This window comes from Patiria miniata, unplaced genomic scaffold (assembly GCF_015706575.1).
Source record: "Patiria miniata isolate m_02_andy unplaced genomic scaffold, ASM1570657v1 HiC_scaffold_7, whole genome shotgun sequence".
Taxonomy (NCBI): Eukaryota; Metazoa; Echinodermata; class Asteroidea; order Valvatida; family Asterinidae; genus Patiria; species Patiria miniata.
Window position 1 is genome coordinate 19759919 of NW_024037074.1, and position 25054 is coordinate 19784972.

At 39.5% G+C, this 25054-nt stretch overlaps 1 protein-coding gene across 1 annotated transcript; it reads right to left on the reverse strand.

Annotated features, from left to right (window-relative positions):
* Positions 1 to 291: 291 nt before the first annotated feature.
* On the reverse strand, positions 292 to 23353 carry LOC119746272 (probable cysteine desulfurase). Its single transcript, XM_038223115.1, has 18 exons — positions 22368 to 23353; positions 17025 to 17055; positions 10836 to 10952; positions 10331 to 10460; positions 9937 to 10002; positions 9544 to 9609; positions 9114 to 9255; positions 8580 to 8643; positions 8150 to 8226; positions 7156 to 7229; positions 6208 to 6318; positions 5894 to 5940; positions 5048 to 5317; positions 4250 to 4324; positions 3833 to 3944; positions 3018 to 3206; positions 2460 to 2516; positions 292 to 1969 (listed from the first exon to the last, which is right to left on the reverse strand). The coding sequence occupies exons 1-18, from the start codon at positions 22657 to 22659 to the stop codon at positions 1670 to 1672; spliced, it is 2220 nt and encodes a 739-aa protein (XP_038079043.1). The 5' UTR covers positions 22660 to 23353; the 3' UTR covers positions 292 to 1669.
* Positions 23354 to 25054: the final 1701 nt, after the last annotated feature.

Sequence of the window (25054 nt, forward strand, 5' to 3'; positions counted from 1 at the left end):
TGTCTTTTGCTCCTCCATTATTTTGATCGATTTCAACCAAACTTTGTCAAACGTATCAGTAGTGAGGCCCCAACATGTCACATGACCAAACTGGGGTCAAAGGTCATCATGGGGTCACTGGGGTAAAACACCCCGATTTTTTTTTAAACTCAAAACACTACCCCTTCCAGAAATTACATGTACATGGCACAGTCACGTGACTCATGCATTAACACGAATTTGATGGCCCGCAGCTTCCAAAATCCGATCGAGCTTGTTCAGTGATGAACAAATATCCAATCGCCACAGGACTTTGTTTTTAACAAGAACGCATTTTTTTTTAATTTCTAAACCGGGTCTCAAAAATATAACACTTTTTTCAATAAAAATGCCTCTTACGGCACAAAATAAGCAATATGTACAGCATTGCTTAGTAACTTTAAGATAATGTTTGTTAATTTAAATGCACGGCTGCGTAAAACCTGGAGAACTTTGAACTGTTTTGCCCAATACTAAGATTACATTAATCGCTTGTCCATTACAAACTTTGGACATGCATGTAAAAACGAAAAGGATATAAAATCATTGTCTCTAACCTCATCTTAAAATATCAAAAGCAAGACCACTTGAAGCTTATATTTCCATTTTAATAATTGGAGTTCATGAATAGCAATATGGATTTGTCAATACGTTTCATAATCTGAGGTGCATCTTTACGCACGAGTTCATTGGTAGAATTTAAATTCTACCAATGGAATTGCGAAACAAGAAAAACATTATTGTGTTTAAAAAAATGAAAAGGCAATACTGGTCGTGGTTCGAGATATCACATTAACGAAAATCATTTTTAAAACGTTTTAGAAAAATAAACATTTAGTTTCTGGTTAATGTAATAATCTGCACATTAATTTAAGCAATATAATGTAGGGTGTTTCATTCGAATGGCCTCCAAGTTTTACAAGCTTCGTCCGTGGCATTCGTCACCGAAGACAGTAGTGTCCGGGGACTTTTTATTAATGTTATACTATTATTTTTTTTACATCTTTAAATTACGAATGTTCTTTTGATGTTCATTCGGTAACTCATACTCTAATTTCCATGTTACTGACAATCAAAATACATTGAACTGTGTCATGCGCTAAACATGAAAACCAACAAATACTAATTTAACTGAAATTGTGTTGTTCTTAAAGCAATTAGCTTCCGGATCTCATATTTTCCTGATTACAAATAGTACTATTAATGAATTAACATTGGTGCCACAATTTTGCAGAATCTTTTTATTTTCAAAAGTACCGAAGTTCATTTAAGCTCTAGCTCTGGTCTAATTTCTGAAATTAAATGGAAAACATCAGAAGTATATTTCGTTAATAAAAGAAATCACACGAAGAAATGTTACACCTTATTATATGACAATCAACCGTTGTCAATTACCACACAATCCCGACAGTGCCGGCTTTAAGGGTCCATAATTATTCTAGTTGTAAAGATTTTACGTTATCACAACCACCAAAATTTACACAGGATTAATTTTCAATATCCATGTAAACTTTTTAAGGACTGTTCAATGTAGGACCTGCTGACTTTTCAAGCAACGGTATACCAAAAAAATGGCGGTGCGATTTGCACTTTACGATCGCAAAGCATGCTGGGATACAACATGACAGCAAGATCGGTGGTTGTTACTTTTTTAAAGCACGGTGCACATCTTCATGGTCCGTTTCCCTGTTTCCTTTGCTTGGTGTTGGTGCGACTTACGGCTGCGGCTCCGACGAGAGAATCGTGACCGGCGGGCGGTGGACTGTCTGGGCTTGAAGGGAACATTCTTGACCTTTAACCTCAGGGCGGCACTGGAGTCGGTACCCGCATCTGTCTGGTCAAGGGTCGGGTCTCGAAGGTGTGCTAATGCCTCGTGGGGTTGCAGGAACCAGACCATGCTGGGGTCGCCAACAGCATCAATGAACTCATCATCCTGGGCCATATCGGGAACCTATGTAAACAGACCGGTTATAATGTACAACAAAACTTAATTTTGAGAAATAAATAAATGGTCTATTTTGGGGAAAAAACGATAATGCATGTATTCTGATTGGAATTCAAGTTAGAATATTAAGCAGATTTTTGGACTTTTGCCATTTTTTCATGTGCAGTGGAAAGAGTTTACTCTCATCTTAATCAACACTTCGTTTGACATAATGTAGTATGTGGGTAAAATTGTTAACTGTTCACATGAACATCTACTGTGCATGATTAGTTCATAGGCCATTTAATTACTCAAACGTACTTCTGACCACTTGTGGCTTATTTAGTTGTGTGGGATTACATCTTCTACCATTCAAAACCAACAATAGGGGAATTATTGTGTTTAAGACTTATTCATCTTTCTCAGATAACCAAACTCGTTAAGTTTATGAAAATATAAAATAAAGTGCTGACAAGTGCCATTCTAAACAATCCGAAGGTAACCTTTTCCAACGCACCTCTTTGCACTTGGCTTCGGCCTCACTGTAAAATACACTTGCAATCTGCATTGTTTCCTGAAGATAATTAAAACAAAAAGAGGAACCCAATTAATCCAGTGAGTAAACAGAAAACAGTTAGTGAACGCTGTGTATATTTCATGCAGTTGGCTTGACAATTTTAAATTAAAGTGCAAATTTAAAAGCAGAACTTAAAAACAATTCCAAGCTTGCGAATACAAAAACAGAACTGAAATTGTGTTGTTCGAATCTCTACTTGATTTGCTGTGACAAAAGGGAAGGAATTACAAGTTCTTTCAGAAACGTTTACAGTTTAAAAGTATAACTTTAACATTTTCCAAATCGTAACTACAAAAACGAAATGAAAGTTTGATATTCGAATCTCGCTTTTGATGAACTTTTTAGATTAGGAATGATAAGGAATATAAGCTCATATCATTACCAGCTATTTAAAAAAAACGTGTACATTCAAACTTCCAAAGAATAACAAATAACATGAAGTTATCTCTACATTAAAAATCACAAAACGGAACAGCATCAGGGATTTGAAAGTCTCACTTGTAGTTTAGTTGTCTGGACATATTTCTTCCTGGACACGAAGGGACTGGGCGGGGCTTTGAACTCCCCCTTGACGAAGGAGGTAGTAAGCAGGCTGTCTGATGCCGGGGCGGTCTCGGTAGACGGCTCGTCTGATTCACCCTTGGGGTTCTGGTAGATCCAGCTGCCGTTGTACACATCGAAGTCGTACTACCAAAGAAAGAGAGAATATGAACTGTAATGATGACAGTCGTTTACACTGCGAAACAAGGGAACTCTTTTGATTCAAGGCAACGTACAACAGAATATATTTGCCCACTTCAATAAAGTTGAGCACAAATAGCTGTTTTGGAATCGTACTTATACAAATTCAAGCATTTGAAAAACAAAAACAAATGCGAAGGCACAATAAACTCTGGCCGTACTTCAAGAAGTCTTGCATGACAGTCTAGCATGAAATCGATCAAAATGATCCCTGCCAGAGCTTAAAAATGCGACGTCGAAAAATACGATCCGATGGCACATATGGAACACCATACTTTTGGTCAATGTTCGGGACAGACAGACAGACAGACAGACAGACAGACCGACCGACCGACCAAGTACCATGTAGAAGCTCCTATTAGAGCTTAAAAATGTTACTTCGCTCGTGCCCTCCAGTCTCAACTCAGAACGCTGGTACAAACTAATCAACATCCATGATCCATAGAATGTCCTGCAGCAAATGCACAAGATAGTGCAGCAAGCCGAATTATGCTGCCAGAAAATCCAGTGAACGTGCAGTGTTGATGTACCGGCGACCTCTTTTAATTGGAGATGAGGAAAAAAATAGTTACCTGGGGTAGCAGTTTCCAGCCGTTGGAGGCGACGTCATTGATCGCCTTCAAGACGAAGTCAGTGACTTCGGCAGAGAAGAAGAAAGGAAGATTCAGACGCGTGAAGCCAGGCCTGTCGATCAAATCAAATCACATCAAATCAAAATCAAAAGATGCCGGTTAACTCAAATAGGTATAGTGGTCAAGAAAAAAGCGGAGAATGCATTAAAATAATTTGAGTTGTCCATAATAACAGGTCTCCTAAAATAATGGAAATGATAAATCAAGAGAATGTGATCAAGATGAGGTAGATTGTGGAATGTATTGACGCTATGGTGATTATGATCATTCAAAATGGTGATCGTGGTGATCTTGATAATTGCCATGATGTTGACAGTGGTGATTTGGAAGTACTAAAAAAGCATTGAAATAACTCACTTCATAACTTCCAGTGCCTTGTGTTTGTGGGCCTTCTTCCCATTTTTCTTGCCTTTAGTTGCTGGCATTTCATCTCTAAAAATAAATAATAAATAAATCAAGCTAGTAAGACACAATGGCACTGATGAATGGAATTGGAACGACGTTAAGGTTTTAATGAAAAAAAAAGGAACATCACATAATGACGTCCGAAATATCGACATGTCGGCCAGCGAGAAATAAAGACACAGCGTTTTTACTATACCAGAAGAGCCAGCACAAAGTTCTTTGACTGACAGAGTCACCGACTGGCTGATTCCCCCCCCCCGACTGACTGACTGACTGACTCCCCAAGTCATTGTGTATAAACAATGTCCCAAAACAGCCTAAAACGTCTATCAAACTTTCGGGTAGTCTCGCTGCATGAATCATCGATAGTAAAGGACGATATACGTGCACGTAAATGCTTGTTTAATCCAAGACTATTTATTTATTTATTAAGTTATTTTATTTTATTTCTTTCTGGTAATGAAACCAAGATATCCTCGAAAGTACCCTAGGCACTGTAGCCCAAAAGCCTGACGCAACCTGTAGAGAGGAGACAATGAGAAGAAATTACAGTTTTAAAGGTGGGAGGAAAAGCCCAGAAGAATATTGGGGTAAACCCACGGAATCAGGCATATAGGGACTGAAAACCCAATCCAAATATTTGCCAAGGCGAGATTTGAACCCGGGTCACAAGCGGCGGAAGGCGGGGAAAGTACCGCTACGCCAACCTGACCATATCTCACATCACCCATGATATCACGACCATCGTACCTGGTCGTATCCACGAGGAAGTCTGCAAACTGGGCCGCCATCGGCTCGTCGATCCCCAGCAAGTCTTGGGCGTAAGGCCCCGCGCACGCACAGCCACCCCGTGCTTGGATCCCATAGAGATCGTTCAGCAGTGCGGCTACATAGTTATGATGCAGCACTTTACCGCTGGGAGTGTGGACGATGAGAAAGGAGAATATTGGAAGACGCTCAGCTCGGGTGCTGCCAAGGAAGATCAGGTTAGGATTCCTCCGCCATGTCTTGAAGGCAAGTCTAGATGGTAGAATGTGAAGGAAGAAAAAACGAAATCCAATATAAAGAAGATGCAGGCTTATTGGGAAGTCGGTGCAGCTCAAACGTACTAAATTTTTCAAAATTTAAAAGACAATTTTCGAGGAAGGTGTGTATACTTGTATTACTGGAGTTATATTTTATATATTTAATACATGTCTATATAATTGCAAGTTATGTTTGTATTCACTCTGTTTTGTTTATTTTCTGTATTGTTTTGAATTTCTGTTCTTTTTTTGGTGCCATTTTAAGTTTGTGTCATGGTTTATAACACAGTCGGCACGTATATTTTCACCATGTTGAATAAATAAATGAATGTTCATATTGACGTGAATGGGATGTACCTCTATTTGATAAAAGTATAAAATAAAAATATTGCTGTATAAATCACATAGACTCGGGTACAGTCTTGGGTACCAACCTAATTGAATTCCACAACATGAGCCTCTATATACCACGTTTAAATTTGGGCTCTCCTTCCCGATTCAAAAAATGAATATAAAATATAAATGCTCTCAGAAGTTTCCACTTATAACAAAGTAAAGTCTTCATACTCACAGGGACAGATCGTGTTCCCGTTCTTCGATAAGGGCTGGAGTAATGGACTGCAAAATGAAAATAAAAGCACCAGACCGATTTAAATCTATTCAAATGATCTCATACTTAATAGGTTTACGAAATATTGAAAGAAAAAGTTTTGTTGTATTTCATGCAAAAATGATGGAAAATTAAGAAGGTTGAACTCTACTTTGAACAAAACATTTATAAGGTAATTTTGACCTTCAACAGTATAAATGAAGTTGTCCACAAACTCCATCTCATATTTTATATCTAACATTATTCAGGAAATGACAGGGAATGATTGTTTTTACCTCTTTAAGTCTGAAGACCAGACCAGCACGGATGGATTCTACGATGGCTGGTGTGCCACCCTCCTCTCGCTCCTCGATATTGGACACGTAGCGATGCGTGTCTCTTGTCACCTACAAGGAAACGTTTGGGCATGGAATGTTACAAGGAAAGACTGGTCAGTGGTTGACAAGGATGAAAAAGTACCAATAAATATGAAGATGTAAGCAATGACAATGGGAATGACTACGACAATAGCAAAAGCAATGACGATGAAAATGACCGCCAAAAGCAATAACGGTGGTAATGACATGACAATCAAAATGACATTAGCAACGACAATACTGCGATGACGATGAAACTGACCGACAATAGCAATAACGGGAGTAATGACATGACAATGCAAGTGACATTAGCAACGACAATGGCAATAGCAATGTCGATGAAAATGACCGACAATAGCAATAACAATGTTAATGACATGACAATCAAAATGAAATTAGCAACGACAATGGCAAAAGCAATGACGATGAAAATGACTGACAATAGCAATAACGGGGGTAATGACGATGACGACAATGGCAAATATCCATACAGAAAATTATAACGTGATGAATATGGTGACGACGAAACATATTTTAAGGAACCTGTGTTCAAGACAAGAACGATGACGAAAAATTCTACCATGAGATTAAAATGATTGAAGAAAATGACGACGATGCATTGTAAACGATGAGAGATTCTAATAATGATGACAAGCAAGACGATTGTAAAGCGGAATTTCAGACTGACAAAACAATTAATACGAGGTTATAAGGTAGTGGAGGATGGTGATTAGGTTGATGGTAGAAAACACCGTGGTGATGGCGATAAAGATGAGGGTTGCCATGGTGAGACGAGAGAATGTATCACATGGTAAGTTTGATAGTGACAATGATACAAGAGAGTGATTCAAGATATGCTGATCTTACATAGAGCACAGTACCGCCTCCCACTGCTCCGGGCACTGCATTCATAAAGAGTTTCTTCTTTGCAATAAGAAGTCCTGATATAAAGAAAAAAATGGAACATAAAATTCTTAAAGATCCAGTCTCAGAAGCAATACTGTTTATAACAAAAATTCTTTACACTAGATCCCACGATTTGAAGGAGTTAATTGCAAACAACGCAGAAGACGTCGATATCAAGTATTCAGCATCAAATTGTTACACTGCCCAACAAAATCACCGTTAACGTATCAATAAACTCCAAGATATACGATCTCTAACCAGCAATGAAAAATTTAAAGGCATGCTAAACACAACACTGAAAGTTCAGGAGAACTACACAAATTCGCCTGCCCGTCTGCTAAGCTGATGTTCTACTTGGATCAAAACGTACATAATAAGTCAAGATTTATGTTTATTGACGATTTGCTCAAATTTCACGATCGGCCCTTTTTCGACCTTTGGTAACAACTGGTATCGCGTTAGTCTTTAGTCTGGACGCCGACGTTGTCGTCCAGTCCACAGCGGGTCTGCATCCATCAATGTCCGGTGTGTCAAGGAGTGTGCTGAAAGAAGCCCGGTGATTTACAACTATAATCAAACACTTGTTTCTACCGCACAAGGTGCGGTGCTTTGCCAACTGAAGACCGACCCCTGTTAGTCTCTTCTCCAGCTGGCGAGGCTCCAATCGTCTGGGTGGACAAAAATGATCGCCAATTAATTTCCAGATTTGCCGTAACGAAACACCCAAACCTCTAAAAAGTTCCCCTGGTGATCCTCTGCCAACTGACACATCTGCAGCTAAATTTGGGTGGTGTTGTCCACAGACTATAGACACTGATGACGTTGATGCAGTACATTGTCAAGGACTTTGGTAATTTGTTCAAGTTGGAATATTACTTTTGATGTGTTTTTTTTTCTTTTTTCGGCAGGAGGAGAATTGGGGTATTTTTTTTATTTTCTGAGAGGAAATAATTACCTGGTGTTCCAACTCCACCGACAAACTTGTGTGGGGAGAGATAGACGGCATCTTTGCTGAAGTCTAGTGGCTCCATTCTTCAGAACAAACAACAAAATGGGCTACAATTGTAAAATCTGTTAAGTTAATTTTTAAACGACTGTCCAAGGACTTAAGAACGTCCATCGTATTGGTTGAGAAGTAGATGTTTATATGAAAAAATGATATATGGCAATAAACTAAGACGGATTTATCTTCTAATAATTTTTTTGATAGTGTAAATTTTCATGTTTCCTCAGTATTTCATGGGATGCACTGATTACAAGTTTGAATTCTCGAAATGCTTTCAGAAAAAACACGTCTTTTTTCATGAGGAAGAGGGCATATTTCGCAAAAATATAAGTCTATTATTTAAGAACCATCTTAATTAGGTTTATTTATATAAACATACTCTTCTGCTTCGGCCTCATCTTCCAAATCTAGGACGGGATTCATATCGATGTTGAGGTACGGCCCTGTAAAAAGAAAATTCATTTTTTTAAATATCTTTTATTTCTTCCGTGCGAGATGACACCATTTAACTAAAAACTGGCCAATAGGAAACAGTGTTCTTTAAGTAAGACTAATTCACCCATTTCGGTCAATGAGATAGTATCAAAAATATGCCTACTGGCAGATGAGAGAGGGGTTATTGGTGTAAAGAGCCTGCCGGTGGACACAAGACTGTAGTAACCTCTGATTGGTTGCAGGCCCTAGAGCATTCACAACTATATGCGAACTTGACCATCGTATTACCAAACTAATTTTTGTTCGTTTTTTTGTTTTGAACGTACACCTTAAAGCTTCCTCGCTATCGCCTTCTCCATGAGTGGAGCATTCGGACCCTATCATAACTTTGGCCACGACAAACTTAGCTTTCTATTTGTTTTTTTTTTTAAATGTAAATACTGACAAAAACAATCAATCGTTTTCCTCAAGGGCCCACCTGCAGTCGCGTAATCCCAGAACGACAGAGCCCCGTACTGGTGCAGCAGGCTTGCCACAGCTAACGAATCTGTCACGATCCCGGTGACGTTTGAAGCAGCCGAGAAACAGCCAATCATAAACCTCGACCTATGCTGATAGTGCTGTTGTGAAGAGAATCAACCAATTATGAGTTTTGTCTTAAAACCCCCAGGGGAAAAAAACTCCAGTCAATTCGATAAATTTGAACTTTTCGTTGGCATCACAACTGGAATCAAAGATCAATAACAGAAACCGTCTTATACAATTATGAATCGATAAATTGATAATTGCAATAAGTCTTTAACAAAATCTTAACTAAACCTTATTATTTACGAATTGAAAAATGAAATACATGACATATTCAGGTAAAAAAACATGGTAAATTTCTCTCGGATATCTCTGTTACATACCTTCAGTTTCTGCTCCAATAGTTTCATGTCGATCTGTCCCCGATCTGCGTCCCTTATGCGGATGACCTGACGTACAAAAAATAAGAAAAATTTGTTTTTCCTCAAAATTAAAACATATCAATAAATTTCAGCTATTTGGGGAAAAAATGTTCGCGCAACAATTTGTACAGCCAATGGTTCTTCGATTTTTTTCATTCATTTTCCCTTAATGTAACTACTTTTCCTTTTCTAAGAGGACTTTAAATTCGATTTTCAAAACAAAAGGTATCAGTTCATTAGTTGGAGTTATCAATTAATGTTTTCAGAAGGAAAAAGGAAAGCATTATAATACAACTACCTTTTCAACATTTCTCTCAACCTGTAACTTTTGACAGAACCAATCAATCAACTCACCTTCGCACCTGACTCCTTCCATGGCAATATGTTGGAGTGATGCTCATAGGGTCCAACGAAAACAACCTAGAAATACACACACAAAAATAGAAAACTATCATACTACCCCTGATTGCCAAGCGTATAATCTTACTTGAACTTCTATTAAAGTATAAAACATCATTGGTTATTCACAACCTTAGCGTCCCCACCCTATACATGCAGTGTTCCTCTTAAGCCAACCCAAAGCACAACTTAATAAGAAATAATTACTTCCACAAAGCGCCCTCACTATGGAGTTTTATTAAAGGTTTAGCGACAATGAAATTACAAAGTTACAGCTCATGCGTACTATCACAGAGGAGCGAAGACATGTCCGCTGTGGGGGCGCTCTTGGGAAAGTGTCTATACGCACCGTTTTCTTGGCCCGTTCGCCCTTGAGTTCCAAAGCAGTCACAAGTTTGTGCACAGCTCCCGTCGTACCACTTCCAGTAAAAATGACGACATCTTCATCTGTGGCGTTCACACATCGCTTGATTATTTCTCTGCGGAAAATAAAATCATCCTCTCGCTATGATAACAATTCCTTCGGATAGTTGCCGTTTTGTGGTGATTTTGGCATTTCTGTCCATTTCAATATAGGCTAATGCTGTCTTTCAAAGTCTTGATATAATAGCGATAATTCGCTGTGAAAGAGGCGATGTTGCAATGGCGATTTTTATATCTTTTTTGTTTGTTTTGATTTGCTTTCATTCTGTCATTAATGTTGTCATTGTACTGTTTTCGCTTTCGGCGTTTATGTTGTTTTCACGCTGATGTTGCTGATAATGTGTTATGATCAACTTTGTTTTTGATATCGTTAATATGTTTATTTTTATAGGCTGTGTTTCTCCCCGATTTTATTTTGTGATCTTATTTACCTTGCCTCCTTCCGAAACTGGGAAGTCTGTCGTGCCATGAGCCCGGTGGTAGTGTGCGTGTTGGCGTACAGGGGATGCACATGGTTAGTTATGTAGTCCTCTATGAACTTAAGAGGTCTGAATGAAAAAAAAAATATAAGGAAAAAGAAATCAACTTTAGGCCGTGAGAATGGAGTACACACCTTAACCATGTAATAAGTCTTCTTGCATATTTGGTGTGGTTCTGAGAAGAATTTGACAAACGCAAAAGTAAATCGGTTCCCTGAAACAACCACAAACAAGTCATCTTACGGGTATACACTAAACGTTTTTTTCCAGACAGTATTTCATTAATCTATTGGAACCTCTTCATCAAAATATTCATGTTAGTTCAGCTCGACCGATTATATCCAAATGAAGCCATTATATAATGTTGAAGGGACATTTTGTTATGAAAACAAGCGTTCACAACCGACGATTATGCACACTAACTGACAATATATGTTGCTTTTCAGTGCGATGGTGCTTTTCAGGGCGATACATGCGCGAAAATAAAAAAAGCACCCGTAATAACGGCCGATGGCACAAAATAGGGCACGACTTTTTTTTTTTTTTTTTACAAAGGGTAATTGTTAAAAACAAAAGGGCACTTGTTAACAAAAGAAGGACACTCTTTACAAATTTTGCATAAAGAAATATGAAATTATTTGCTTGAAACGACTAATTTGACTGACATAACGATTTATCATGCTCATATTGAAATCGTTTGTGTTGGTCTGGTTCGGAACTTGCAGCAATGCAGTTTTCGCAGGTTCCAAAATGAAGATTTGACGATCGCTTTCAATTTAATATGGTCGACTCGTTAATAAAGCCCATACAACTAAGGGAATGAAACACTGGGGAATGAAACACTGGACACAGTAGATGAGTACATATATTTGGGACAGAAGATCACATTTAAGGTTGGGAATTCAGAGGAGATTCAGAGGAGAATACAACTTGCATGGGCAAAATTTGGCAAGTTGAGTTACATATTCAAGGACAGAAAAATACTGCAAAAGATGAAGCTTCAACTCTTCGACCAGTGCATCATCCCAGTTTTAACATATGGCGCTGAGACTTGGGCACCTTCAAAGAAATCAGAGCAAAATTTGCGAGTCACCGTACGGGCAATGGAAAGAATAATGGTTGGGGTCACAAAGAGAGACAGAATAAGGAACGAAGATCTTAGAAGAAAGACAGGGGTGCAAGACATAATAGTTGAGATCAAAAAGAAAAAGTGGAGTTGGGCAGGACATGTCATGAGAAGAGACAACCACAGATGGACCCTGAAAGTAACGGATTGGACGCCATTATCATTGAAGAGGCGAAGAGGAAGACAGCCTAAGAGATGGCGAGATGAAATCTCTGATTTCATAGGGAAGAAATGGAAACAACTGGCAAGGGATCGAAAAGCATGGAAAGTTAGTGGAGAGGCCTTCATCCAGCAGTGGATTGAATTATGCTAATGATGATGATGATGATGATGATACAACTAAGGAGCCCGTAATTCATAGAGTCCATATTTCACGATAGCACACCGGTATTAGATCATACACAATCCTTCATTTAAAAACAAGTAACTTCGGACGTGGTCGTGCTGAACGAATCTAAATCCAAAACAGACCGACGGATGTAACGTCTCCTGGGTAACATAGCATCATTTGATATATCACACCACGCTCGTATTAATTAAAAAAGGTCGCTGACAAATAGACAGCATTTGGTACTCTGAGAATCCGAATAACAACTATTGTACTGTATTTACTACACCTCACACAGACTGAAAAGATACACTTAAAAATCAACCAAGCGACAGATGTTTTGTTACCAAGACAACCAAACACGCATTCTATCTGCTTTTAAAAATTAAAAAAAGTTTGTTTTGTTTTTGTCAAGGATTCGAGTCGGAATGCAATCGTTACCTATATGTCAATTTACAAGAAATTTCAAACATTGCAAATTCCACGTGCTAGACAAAAAAAGGGTTTTCATCCAAAACACCTACAAACAACCATCTCCATCAATCAAGGAGATTAATAAATGCATTGTTTAATAAAAACAATCCTTTTATTTTCCTCGCAAAAAAATACGCCACTGAGCCTAAGACGCGTCAGACTGACTTAAAGATACATTCCCTGTGCTATTTTCGAATCAAATAGATTCGTTTGTTTTCAACTGCTATTTTGCTACCAATATAAAAGTTATTCACTTTTGAATGAGACGTCGAACGAAAAAAATCCACCGATGTTTAGTTATTGAATTATTTCTTTACAAAATTATAATTATTGGCTGCCAGAAAATAGTCGTTTCTCGCAGGGTGGGTCCGTTTGTGCGCAAAATGAAAGCCCTTATCAAGAGGGTTGCATAGTGCCACCATCCGAATAAATTAGTTTTGATTTTAGTTAGAACATACATACAAATTGAAAATTCGTCAGGAAAAAAAAATATCAATATCTTGAAGAGCACGGAGTATGGGCCTTATGCGCGAGTTGGCCATTTTTGTCGAGTTCCCTGAATGTATTTCATAAATTGTTAACTGTTGAATGGGATGGCGCCAGACTATCTATGCAGCCTTATTTTACTGGCTTGATACATTTAGGAATGTTTACTTACAAATTTTAAATAATTCATTGAAGCAGACTTGAACTAATTAGTAATTTACTTGCTTTTGGAATTGGCCTATGCATGGGTGGATTTCAATTATGATGTTTCCTCTAGTCGACAAGTGCATGTTCCTTTTAACCTATTCAGTTCTATGAAAGCGGACGCTTTTCCTTTTCCTTTTTTTTTGGAGTGGGGGCGGGCGGGTATTTACCAATCAGGGGCGTAGCAAAGTCATTTTTAATGGGGGGGGGGGGGGGGTTACATGTCTTGAACAAGGCAATGGCACAACATTTTGTTTTTCTGGGGGGGCTGGTACCGTCTGTTGATGGGGGCGGTGTTCACAACCGACGATTATGCACACTAACTGACAATATATAGTGCTTTTCAGGGCGATGGTGCTTTTCAGGGCGATACATGCGCGAAAATAAAAATGCACCCGTAATAACGGCCGATGGCACAAAAAAGGGCACGACTTTTTTTTTTTTTTTTACAAAGGGCAATAGTTAAAAAAGGGCACTTGTTAACAAAAGAAGGACACTCTTTACAAATTTTGCATAAAGAAATATGAAATTATTTGCTTGAAACGACTAATTTGACTGACATAATGATTGATTATGCTCATATTGAAATCGTTTGTGTTGGTCAGGTTCGGAACTTGCGGCAATGCAATTTTCGCAGGTTCAAAAATGAAGATTTGATGATCGCTTTCAATTTAATATGGTCGACTCGTTAATAAAGCCCATACAACTAAGGAGTCCGCAATTCATAGAGTCAAAATTTCACGATAGCACACCGGTATTAGATCATACAAAATCCTTTATTGAAAGACCAGAAACTTTGGACGCGGTCGTACTGAACGAATCTAAATCCAAAACAGACCAACGGATGGGACGTCTCCTGGGTAACATAGCATCGCTTGATAAATGCATTGTTTAATAAAAAAATTCCTTTTATTTCCTAGCAAAAGAAATACGCCACTGAGCCTAAGACGCGTAAGACTGACTTAAAGCTACATTCCCTGTGCTATTTTCGAGTTTCAACTCGACAAATAGATTCATTTGTTTTCAACTTCTATTTTGCTAGCAATATAAAAGTTATTTACTTTTGAATGAGACGTCGAACGAAAAAAATCCACCGATGTTTCGTTATTGAATTATTTCTTCACAGTATTCTTATTATTGGCTGCCAGAAAATAGTCGTGTCTCTCGCAGGGTGAGTCCATTTGTGCACAAAATGAAAGCCCTCACCAGGCGGGTTGCATATGCCACCATCGGATTAAAGTAGGTTTTTTTTGAGTTAAAACAAAACATACAGATTGAAAATTCGTCAGGAAAAAAATATCAATATCTTGAAGAGCACGGAGTATGGGCCTTATGCGCGAGTTGGCCATTTTTGTCGAGTTCCCTGAATGTATTTTATAAATTGTTAACTGTTGAATGGGATGGCGCCAGACTATTTATGCAGCCGTTTTTTACTGGCTTGATACATGAGGGAATGTTTAATTTCAAATTATTCATTTAAGCACACTTGAACTAATTAGTAATTTACTTGCTTTCATTTCTCTTCGCAAGTTCCAAAAAATGAAGATTTTACCGCACTTTCGATTCACTAATGGCCGACTTGTGCATAAGGCCAATACAACTGCACTCAAATTCAGTCTGGGTTTCATGGCCTGGAGCCCTGGACGATGCAGAAAATCGTCTGCAGTGTTTGAGCAGACAGCGATTTTGTCACTGCGCATAAAATAGATCTGGTGAAACAAAGCGAACTATAGGACTTTGAACGGATAAGCTCTAAATCCACTCATCCCACCCCTCCAACAGTTAGACCGCCACATGGCAGTGAACAAAGTTCACTCAATAACCACCAAGAGGCCTCCAACATCGATTTCATCACGCGGGGAAGGCTTTGCAACAAACCACTCCTCGGAAACTTAAGATTGTTGCCGGTTTCAGGACACACAACCCCCATTAGTACATTAGAGGTCACATTAAAATGTGCGACGACTTCTTATCATTAATCCCGCTCGAGTATGGGAAAACTGCCCACTTATTATTGTCTATTCCAAGTTTCAACAAGACCGCAAAATCTTCATCAAGTAGAACCCACTTCTCTGTAATATTGCAGGTGTCAGTTTTGTAGAGGACTGGGGGGGGGGGGGGGGGGCAAAGGGCAAAGGCGGAGAGGTTCCTGAACTGATTTAAAATAGCTTCTTGTGTACATTCAGCTGCCATAATCTTGAAGAGCAAATTGTAACGTCGTAATCGGCTTACAGCTTGCGGGGGACTATTTACTAATGAAGGCGGAACAACACACAGCTGTGACGTATACAGGTCTTGTGTAACCATGGGCGTCAATCCTGGGGAGGGGGGGGGGGGGGCAGGGGGACATGTCCCCCACTTTTAGAAGGATGGGGGACACAATATCAACTGTCCCCCACCCCAGATTTTTGAACTCGTGCCTCATTTACAGGGCCCCATTATGTAATACAATGTATCTTTTGCTAAGAAAATATTGGTTAAAGTGGTCAGAAATTGCCTCAGATCACACCACATGAGCATCTAAAATGCGATTGACGCCCCTGTGTGTAACATGCACCTATGCAGCCACAAGTAGGCCCCTAGGGGCCAAATAAGGGCCAAAAATGCGATGTCCCATGTGGATTGATCACATGAACGAATGTGTCAAAACAGACGAAATATTGCAAAGTAAGATATTAACACTAAAGCGTAAATTAGACAGTAAATGTAGCAGCCTGATTGATACACCGCGTAAAATTATCAAATGCCAACCATGCAATAGGTTTACCTGCAGGTGGCGTGGGTCAGTTAGACAGCAAGATCCAAGACTCACAAACCAAACCATCTACACGTACAGAACGGCATGCATTTATAACATATAGGGGTAGAACGAAAAAATCGTAAACTTAGTGCAACACAAAACTATTGCCAACAGTCCAAAACCAAAAGCCGAATGTAAAAATGTGGATTGACATTATTAATTCATATGTATAATTTATACGGTTATCATCTCCTTCGTGTTAGGCTGTCTACCCTTGCACTTCAACATTTTGTGTTTTATCTTCCATACAAAGTTCAATTTTTACATTTATTCACATGGAAAAAGCAATATGTATTTGCACTCTTAGTTTTGCAAGGGTTCCTTTTTCGCCCAAAACACACAAAAAGATTAAGGGTCCGGCAGCAAATAACTCGACATTTGAAAAGTATTGTATTCAATAAACGTGAGCGATTTTTTTGGGTGGGATGTCTCAATCAAAGGTGTATAACTTTAGTATTGCTAGAAAAATAGTTATTTACAAAAATATCCATCTTTTGGGGTCGAAACCATTTTTTTTTTAAAGGGGGAGCGCAACATTACTTTAAAGAAATTTCAAGGCAAAACGAGTTTGGTATCTTCCTTATATACATAAGTTTTCACATTCGTAAATTGTATATATTTTGCATGTGGTACACAAAATGACAAGAGTGGAATTTTATTTCAGAATACGAAAAATGATTAGGAAAAAAGTCGATGGAAAAAAAGTCGTTAACGTTTTCTTACCTTCCAGAAGCAGTGTAGTCACAGTAGATAACTACATGGAAGAAAATGAAAGGAAAGAAAAAAACCCCGGACACATTAGTCAAAGACGAAGCAAAGGAATTACACTCAGGGAATTTTTTTGTTTATCCAAGGAATAAATAAAAATAAAGGACGTCTGCAAATGTGGAATGACGACCGGATGTTATTGGTTTCTTATTGAACCTCGCACTTGGTATTCAACTCCATTTGATTGGAGTTCAATCGTGAAGAAATGGCTTAAATTTTATTGAAAAAAAAATTTTTGGGCTGATTATTTTGCTCGACGTCTCATTCAATGTGAATACATTTTTGTTTTGCTAAATATCAATTTTAAAAAGGGAATCTACAGTTTTCGGGGTAGAAATGGTAAATAACACGGCGGAATATCTATAAACCTGGGAAAATCAAGCTTGCATGTGCATGGGGAATGCTTATATGGAGCATGATTTGTCAAAGCATTCATCCGTATTGTCTTGTTGTCTTGACCATCACTCTGGCTCATTTTACACGGCAAATCATTCACCCAAGTTCATATCCTGAAAGGCCGTTGTGGGCTTTCCTTATATCACTCGGTCCCAGCATTCATTTTCCATGGTCCCAGTCTGTATCTGTCGGCAAGGGCTTAAACGTGACCATACTGAAAGCTTTCATCATCGACAGCTAAAAAACAAAATCGCGTTCACACCCTAACAAATTACAGCAAGCTTCAACCACTCGCTTGACGGAATGACAACCCGATAAATGCATCCCATTTGCCGTCTCCACGGATCGCTGCAAATGAAGCATGAAGAAATCCCTCCTGCAATGATAAAACTTCGGTCTTTCCCCCTTGCCGATCTAATAAATCCAGCCAAAACGGGTGTCATTTTTCGAAGATAATCCGATTAGGGAGTATCAATCATTTTCGCCCTTCAATAAGTATTATCCCCAACTGCGAATTGGGACGAATTAATTGCAGCGATGAAAGAATCGAGAAGTCCAACGTCAAAAACAGGAAAATTTGTCAAAGCTGTACAAAATATTTATTTCGAATACTGAGAAATTTTCCTCTGAAATGTAAACTTAAGACTTGCTGTTTTTGCTCAAAGAAGCAATTGAGAGGAAAAACTGAGTTTGTTTTATTTCCAAGGTATGCTGTCTTTCGTTTCAGAAAGACACGTACTGGTGCATAATCACGCACGTATACTCGCGTTCGACATCTGCATGTACTTGTTGAATTCCCTCCGTTACGACTCTAACTTAATTGATGAACAATCATGTTTTTTCCCCTACTTTCTCTGTTTTCGGAAATTCTATTCAGGCAGAATTCTTTTTGAAAGTGTAATGTGCACGATGGCCTGTAGGTCAGTAAACATACGTTATACACGGACCTGTCCCAGGTATTACAAGTCTGTATTTACTGTGAACGGCACATCAAAGTGTTGCCACGCAAACTGCGCATTTCTGACAACCAAATCACTGGTAGAATGACGGACGAAACGTCGCCAAGGGGACGAAACGTCGCCAAGGGAACGGCACAACCGTAAGGAATTTGGGTCAGCAATCTCAGCATATGAGCAGGACATTCCAAGACAAGCTCTCGAGGTCAAAAGGTCACGGTTGTCATACATGAAGCGCGAGGCATTAAAATAATATGGATTTACATGGCACCACATGGAGTTTTGTATAATATCGAACAGCGCAGATTTGTATACGGTTTGTACTTGAGCACATCACTGGTAACTGATACGCGTAATAATTAGCCCACCTACCACAACACCTATATATGTTTCACTATAGTTACACTACAGCAATGTACCGTGGTGTTTCGGTTACAAATTAATAAACTATACCTTCTTGTAGGTTATGGTATTCATTCCCACGTAGGCTAGTTTTCTTTATTTGCTATCAGGCCCAGAACTCAAAATTCGGCGACAATTTTAGTAGTGACGTAGCACATGGTAACGGAAGGGGTAGGACAAATTTAAGGATTGTTGTGGTGATTTTTGTTTTATAAGTTGAGTGAAATGTTTATTTTTGGTCGTGTTAAACTGTGCAAGGCCTTCATAATATGGCACCGGCCAAAGTTACTAACGGTAACAATCAGGAATAGGACTTGTGGGTCGAGCGTGTGAGAATAATTTTGAAGCCAGGTCTGGGCGATTTCGAATATAGTAAAACCAAAGGTTCGATACTGATCACACATTTTTTTGCGGATTTTCAACAGGCCTGTAGCAGGGGGTTGAAAGACTCGCTCCATATGGGTTCACTTTTGAATTTGAGGCAGCTTTCAATTTTGATTTACGAAATATCTAATTTATTTTGTAAGCACTTTAACTAGCACACAGTTCAAATGTGTTGTCCACACGTTAATATTTCTTGCATGGGTATTCATCGTATTTTTTGTTAATTAATGTTAAAAACGGTACACTTTATCTAAAGAAAAAAACATACCGGGTAACTTGTTTTTGGTAAAAAAACCGCCAAATCCCTCACACCACATGGGTCTGTTAAAAATACCACCCCTTAAAAAAAACACAACAAAAACCCAGGACATTCATGCACTACGCGGGAGCTATGGCTGCATGCGATCCGTTCAAGATTGTTTTTGTTTTATTCCTTGATGAACAAAAAAGAACAGCAAACTTTATTTCAGACGCCAGAGCGATGTGTCCTCGTCAGATTGACGAGAGTGTCCCCCTCCCTTCCGCCGGTACTTCCCTTTCGTCTGCGATCTAAATTTAGTACCTCGTGCCAAATTTGCCTATACCATTGCGCGCATCTATCAAAACAAACTCGTGTGGTCAGTGAATCATCGTGCACGAATTCGATTTCTCGAGATCGAATCATCGGTAAAACATTTCCCCGACTGCACGTACTAATCCTCATGCCCGTAGCCCCGTCCACTTACGGGTAAACTCTGGCATTCCAAAACAAGTGTGAGCCATAACAGTAGCCGGACGGTGAACGAACTGTGATTTTCTGATATTCAGGGAAATGGTATAGAAGTGACAGGTGGATTGTTGAGATGTGGTGTGGGTGGCTAAACGAGGAAACCCCACCGTGGTTTGGAGTTGTTGGACCGCCGCTGATCTTGGGTTTGACTCGCTTCTCATTCGTGCTAAATCGTGAAAGGCCGAGGAGACATTTTGTCTCCAAAGTCGAGGAAGAGTTTCCGGCGCCTGAAGTACAACATTCATGGACACTTATGCGTCATAATTTTTCCCTACCAAAAATGCTGCGGGCATCCCAACACCAGTTCCCAACTGCAGCGATGCATAGTCTAGACCACTCTCACAAAAATTGTAACGCACCGGTATAGGCATATGTACAAGACTTAGTTTACCCAAATAAACCTCGAAATAGTTTGTTTAATTGGGAGGGGTGTTCAAGTCTGTCATTCGAAGTAGGTGGAATCTGTAAATCACAGCAATGTGTTTTAAAATATTGTGGCATGAGTAATGTGGTACACATTTGACCCTTCAGTACATTGTGCTGCACATTCTGATCTATTACAGCAAGGAAGTATTATTGCAGCAAGATTTGACATTGGTTTCCTACATGTGTGACCTATCGCTTCCAATGACAGAGGATGCTGAGGAAATGTGACAAGGACGAGTTCAATGCCTTTTCAAAGGGGATATCTGGGTATTATTTTGATTCGTAGCCATCAGGAATAGTCTTTATGAGTGCTGAAATAACCCCAACCAGGCTCGATTCACGTCCACACATTTATTTTACAAATTAGATTCAAGTAAAAAGTGTGGAAGTCTGTTTAATAAGAAACTACAGTATTGTAAATTCTTGACATAAATTTTAAAAGCGAAAATTTAGTTATTCTATTATAAGATGGATTTTTTTTTGCGCCGGGGTGATATAAATCAAACTAGGTTTTGAAGGGCAAAACCTAGTTTGATTTAGTGATTCAAATAAGAACGAACCCTACAAACCACTCCTCGGAAACTTTAGATTGAACTGCCGCCCCATCTTGTCAAATGTTCAGTCATAGCAATGCACGGTGTGTTCCATGATTCCAATATTTTCCCCTGAAACGACCCAAGGATCTTCAAGCGATAACAAGATTATTCAAGCTGAGCTTGGTAATTGATCTGATCAGATCGATCGTATATTTATTGATTTTAACAACACTTTCGCCAACGGGCATGTAAGACATCTTCGTGTAATCGGCTTATGCGTCGATCCATCGAAGACCCGGTACCCGGGTCGATTAAATTTCGGCCACCTCAATCGCCCCGCCAGTTCAGTCCAACAATAAAACCAAGGCTCTGAAGAACATGCAAACACAGTGGCAGAAAAGGTAGACAAAAGTTCAAGGAAAAAGACCCAATACGTCCGATTGCTCCAATATGTGAGTCTGATTCCACTACGTACTTGTCCTTCCTGACGCCTCCTGTGCGTGTGTTGCGTGTCAAAACGAATGTTTCTTCCCAAGGACGAAGGTAGAGGAATAACAAATACAGGAGTTATTATCTGAACAAACCACGGAGGAATAAAAACATTCCTCCATGAACAAACAAAGTGAAAAACCAAAGGGCAACCACGGGCTGTGTAATAGGGCTACGCACACACATGCACTTGTATCGACGGTCGGTTTGACATTTTTTTTGGGTAAAGGTACTAGGGTTGTTTTATAGGTACTTGTTGACAAAACAAATTCGGGAATGGCATATCATCACACAGGGTCTATTCTAACAAAACGAACAAGGTATTTGCCCAAGGCTGTACCAGGGGTACTTCAGGAACAGTTCTGGTACACAGATTTTTTTCAAACGTAGAATTTTTTTTTATCAAGTTGGGACCTCAATTATTTAATTGTGTGACTTGCGATGACTGTTTCCACGTACATAATATCCTGCATATATTTTACACTAAGAAACTTCATAACATTGGGCCCAGGTCATCTGAATTTTTGCTGACTTTTTTTTTATTCACCAACCTTTGTGATATGCAGTTCCATGCAGTTTTTTTAAGAATAAAAGAAAGTTTCTCTTCGTAAAAAAGCCTTGCAAATTATGATTCATAACGTAAACATTTCAATTTTCTTCCATAATAATAATATTAAAGAGAGAAAAAAATAGCATTGCACATCTTGATCAACACCATTTGAAATTCAAGCGATACATATTTTTAAAAAAATCTTTAGAAACCTCAAAACAAACCTGCTAGATCAAATTTAAGTAAGGCTCTTCCTGCTCATTCAAGTTCTTGTGTGCTCGTATTTTTATATACGAGTATAAAGACATTTTATTAAATTTATAAAAACTTTATAACTTAAATATGAAAAATGGACAAAGAGTGAAAATTTAACAAAGTGAACATTCCTACCTTGTTTCTCGCCGAAAGGCCCCGGAAAACAAGTGTCTTTGCCGACTACATTATCCTCGACATAACGGAGAATGAGGTCCTTATCCTCCTCCCCTTGGCCCCGCCCACCATCCTCCGTCACACCTGCTAGATTGGTGGTGGTTGTTATCGGCATGAAGTCATCTGTCGTCTCCACCAGCAACGAGAACCGACATTGCTTGGGTGACAACGGCTCCTCCTTCGGTGACAGCACCGGAGTTTCTGGTTGTGGACCGGCCTCTATCTCGGCCTGCTGTTCCGCTGACGATGCCATTGGAACCTCTCGTGTGAAGCTTTATATTGGTGGGGGGAAAACTACTCGACAGAAACGAATTGTTCGAGAGTGGTTGTTGGTGATTTCCCTCTTTTGTTCCGAGTGGGTCCGGTGTGTTTTACGATGACTGCGTGACGATGCAGGGAGGCAGTTGGTTGGCTGGCTGGTGTACAACGGAAACTTCAGTCTGGGCTGGGGGAGTAGGCAATCTCGTGTACTTGTTGTAGTTCTGCTAGTAGTTGTACGTGCAGTAGGTCCATTGGTTTATGGTGCCAAACGAGAAGCAGTTTGTGCACGCGCTTACGCTTGCAAAACAACGAACTCACTGACCCGACTTCTATTCAGTTCTATTCTATTGTGTCCGCCAAGTATTGCTGTTAAATCCCCACGCACAACTAGACTGTGGAATGTTCAATTCTTGGCTGCGGTAAATTAACCTTGAGGATTGGTTCACCAAGTTCTCTTTGGTCAACCATAGACGGACCATCCAAACCACACAAGTGCGCAAGGTGCGATGTGGGCGCGACTTTAAGATGGCGTGCAGGCCACGTCTGTCAAGTCATGTTGTGTGTGCGTACCGTGTGTGTTTACCTTTCACAAATACAGCTGTATGGGTAAACATGCGAACATGTACACGGCAATGTCAAATAGGCCGACATAACTGTACCAGCTCTCGTGATATCCGTAATCAGATCAAGGATGTTGTAGAATGTTTATCTAACCGCAAAGCCTCGATACTCGTGTCGTCCTTTGCGTGTGTCCGGATCGCTACCCTGACACTGACCAGCGCTTATGACCCCAGGATTTTCCTGAATATGGGTTCAAAATGGTAGTAGGCCTACCTTAGGGAAATATTCCCATAGACAAAATCCTCACATAACCCCTATTCCCAAGGGCGTAAATCCGGGGAGGGGGGGGGTATATATATCCCCCACTTTTTGACCAGGGTGAGGCTATTGATTCATCCCCCCACTTTTTTGAATTTTCCGAACGTCCCAACAACAAAAATGTATTCAATAGCACTGAAAAGTGGAGAAACAAAGTACAAAAGCTTGAAAAATGTAAGCGCAAGTATACATATTGATATACATCTTTAAGTTTAAAGAACGCCCCTAGTGTAATGTGGTGTCCAGCCCCCCCCCCCCCCCCCCCCCCCGCTTTTCGAATTTCCACGGCCGGGCAATTATTAGGATTGTGGTCATCCCCCATCTCCGACCCACTCGCCGGCATAGATTTACGCCACTGTCTATTCCAAAAACTTTCCCCAACCCAAACTTTTCAATTATACTATTCTCGACATAAGGAATCATTTTTAAGCAGTTTTTCGACATTAAAATTCCTTCTAAAAATTGTAGTAAAGAAGAATGCCCAGTGTCTTTCCGATATCAAATAGCCTAATTTACTAGAAAATGTGTCCCTATTAAGGTAACATTGGGAGTAGGATAAACAATTAATGAATTAACAAAAACAAAGAATTAATCAAAACCCTTGCCAATCCACCCCCCCCCCCCAAAAAAAAAAGGGGGGGGGCAGAAAACAAGGCCATCATTTTTTAAAAAATTTCCCAGAAGTAAATTTCACACCTGCTTTTACCTCTCCCCAAAGACCTTCTGGATGACTCCGGCTGACTGTCACTTACTGACTGGGAGTCAGTCAGTCGATGACTCAGTCGGGGAGTCAGTCAGTCAGTGGCTCAGTCAGTCTGAGTCTGTCTCCCCCGAGCCACTGACTGACGGACTCCCCCCCCCCCCGACTGGCTGACTGGCTCCCCGAGTCACCGAGTGTTAATAATATCATAAACTGAAAATTTGAGGTTCGGCTCTAATACTATAGTCTTTGTCGTAATGCTCATGTGTTGTCTAAATATAAAGCGGGCTAACAAGAAAGGGAATATAATAAAATACACTCAAATGAAATATTAATTTTCAGATAAACTTTTAGATAACTCTGCAAAATTGCCAGAAAACAATGGCTACTTTGTTAATGGTAGAATATATTATCTTGATAACTTTTACTCCGTCGTGAAGTAATTGCTGTAATGCGAACGTTTCAAGCGATCCATATTTTGACCACAGCTAATTCGTACCAATGTAGCTCGACGGGTCACGCACGGTTTGGGTAAACTGCCACAAATATTTCAACAGTTTCGGAACGTGGATAACCCAAATACGCCATTCTTACTCGGTCTTGGCGATTGACATGATCTAATAACCTAAATTCATACAAGCTCAGGCTCCAACTTAAGCTGAAAATGCCTTAATTTAACGATTACATGGGAACACAACAATTTTGAAAATGTCCATTTTGGGAAGGATGAGCAATTAATTAGGGTGAACACTATTAAATAAGTTGTATACAAACTTTAAAGGCATTTAACATAATTTGCATTTATCCC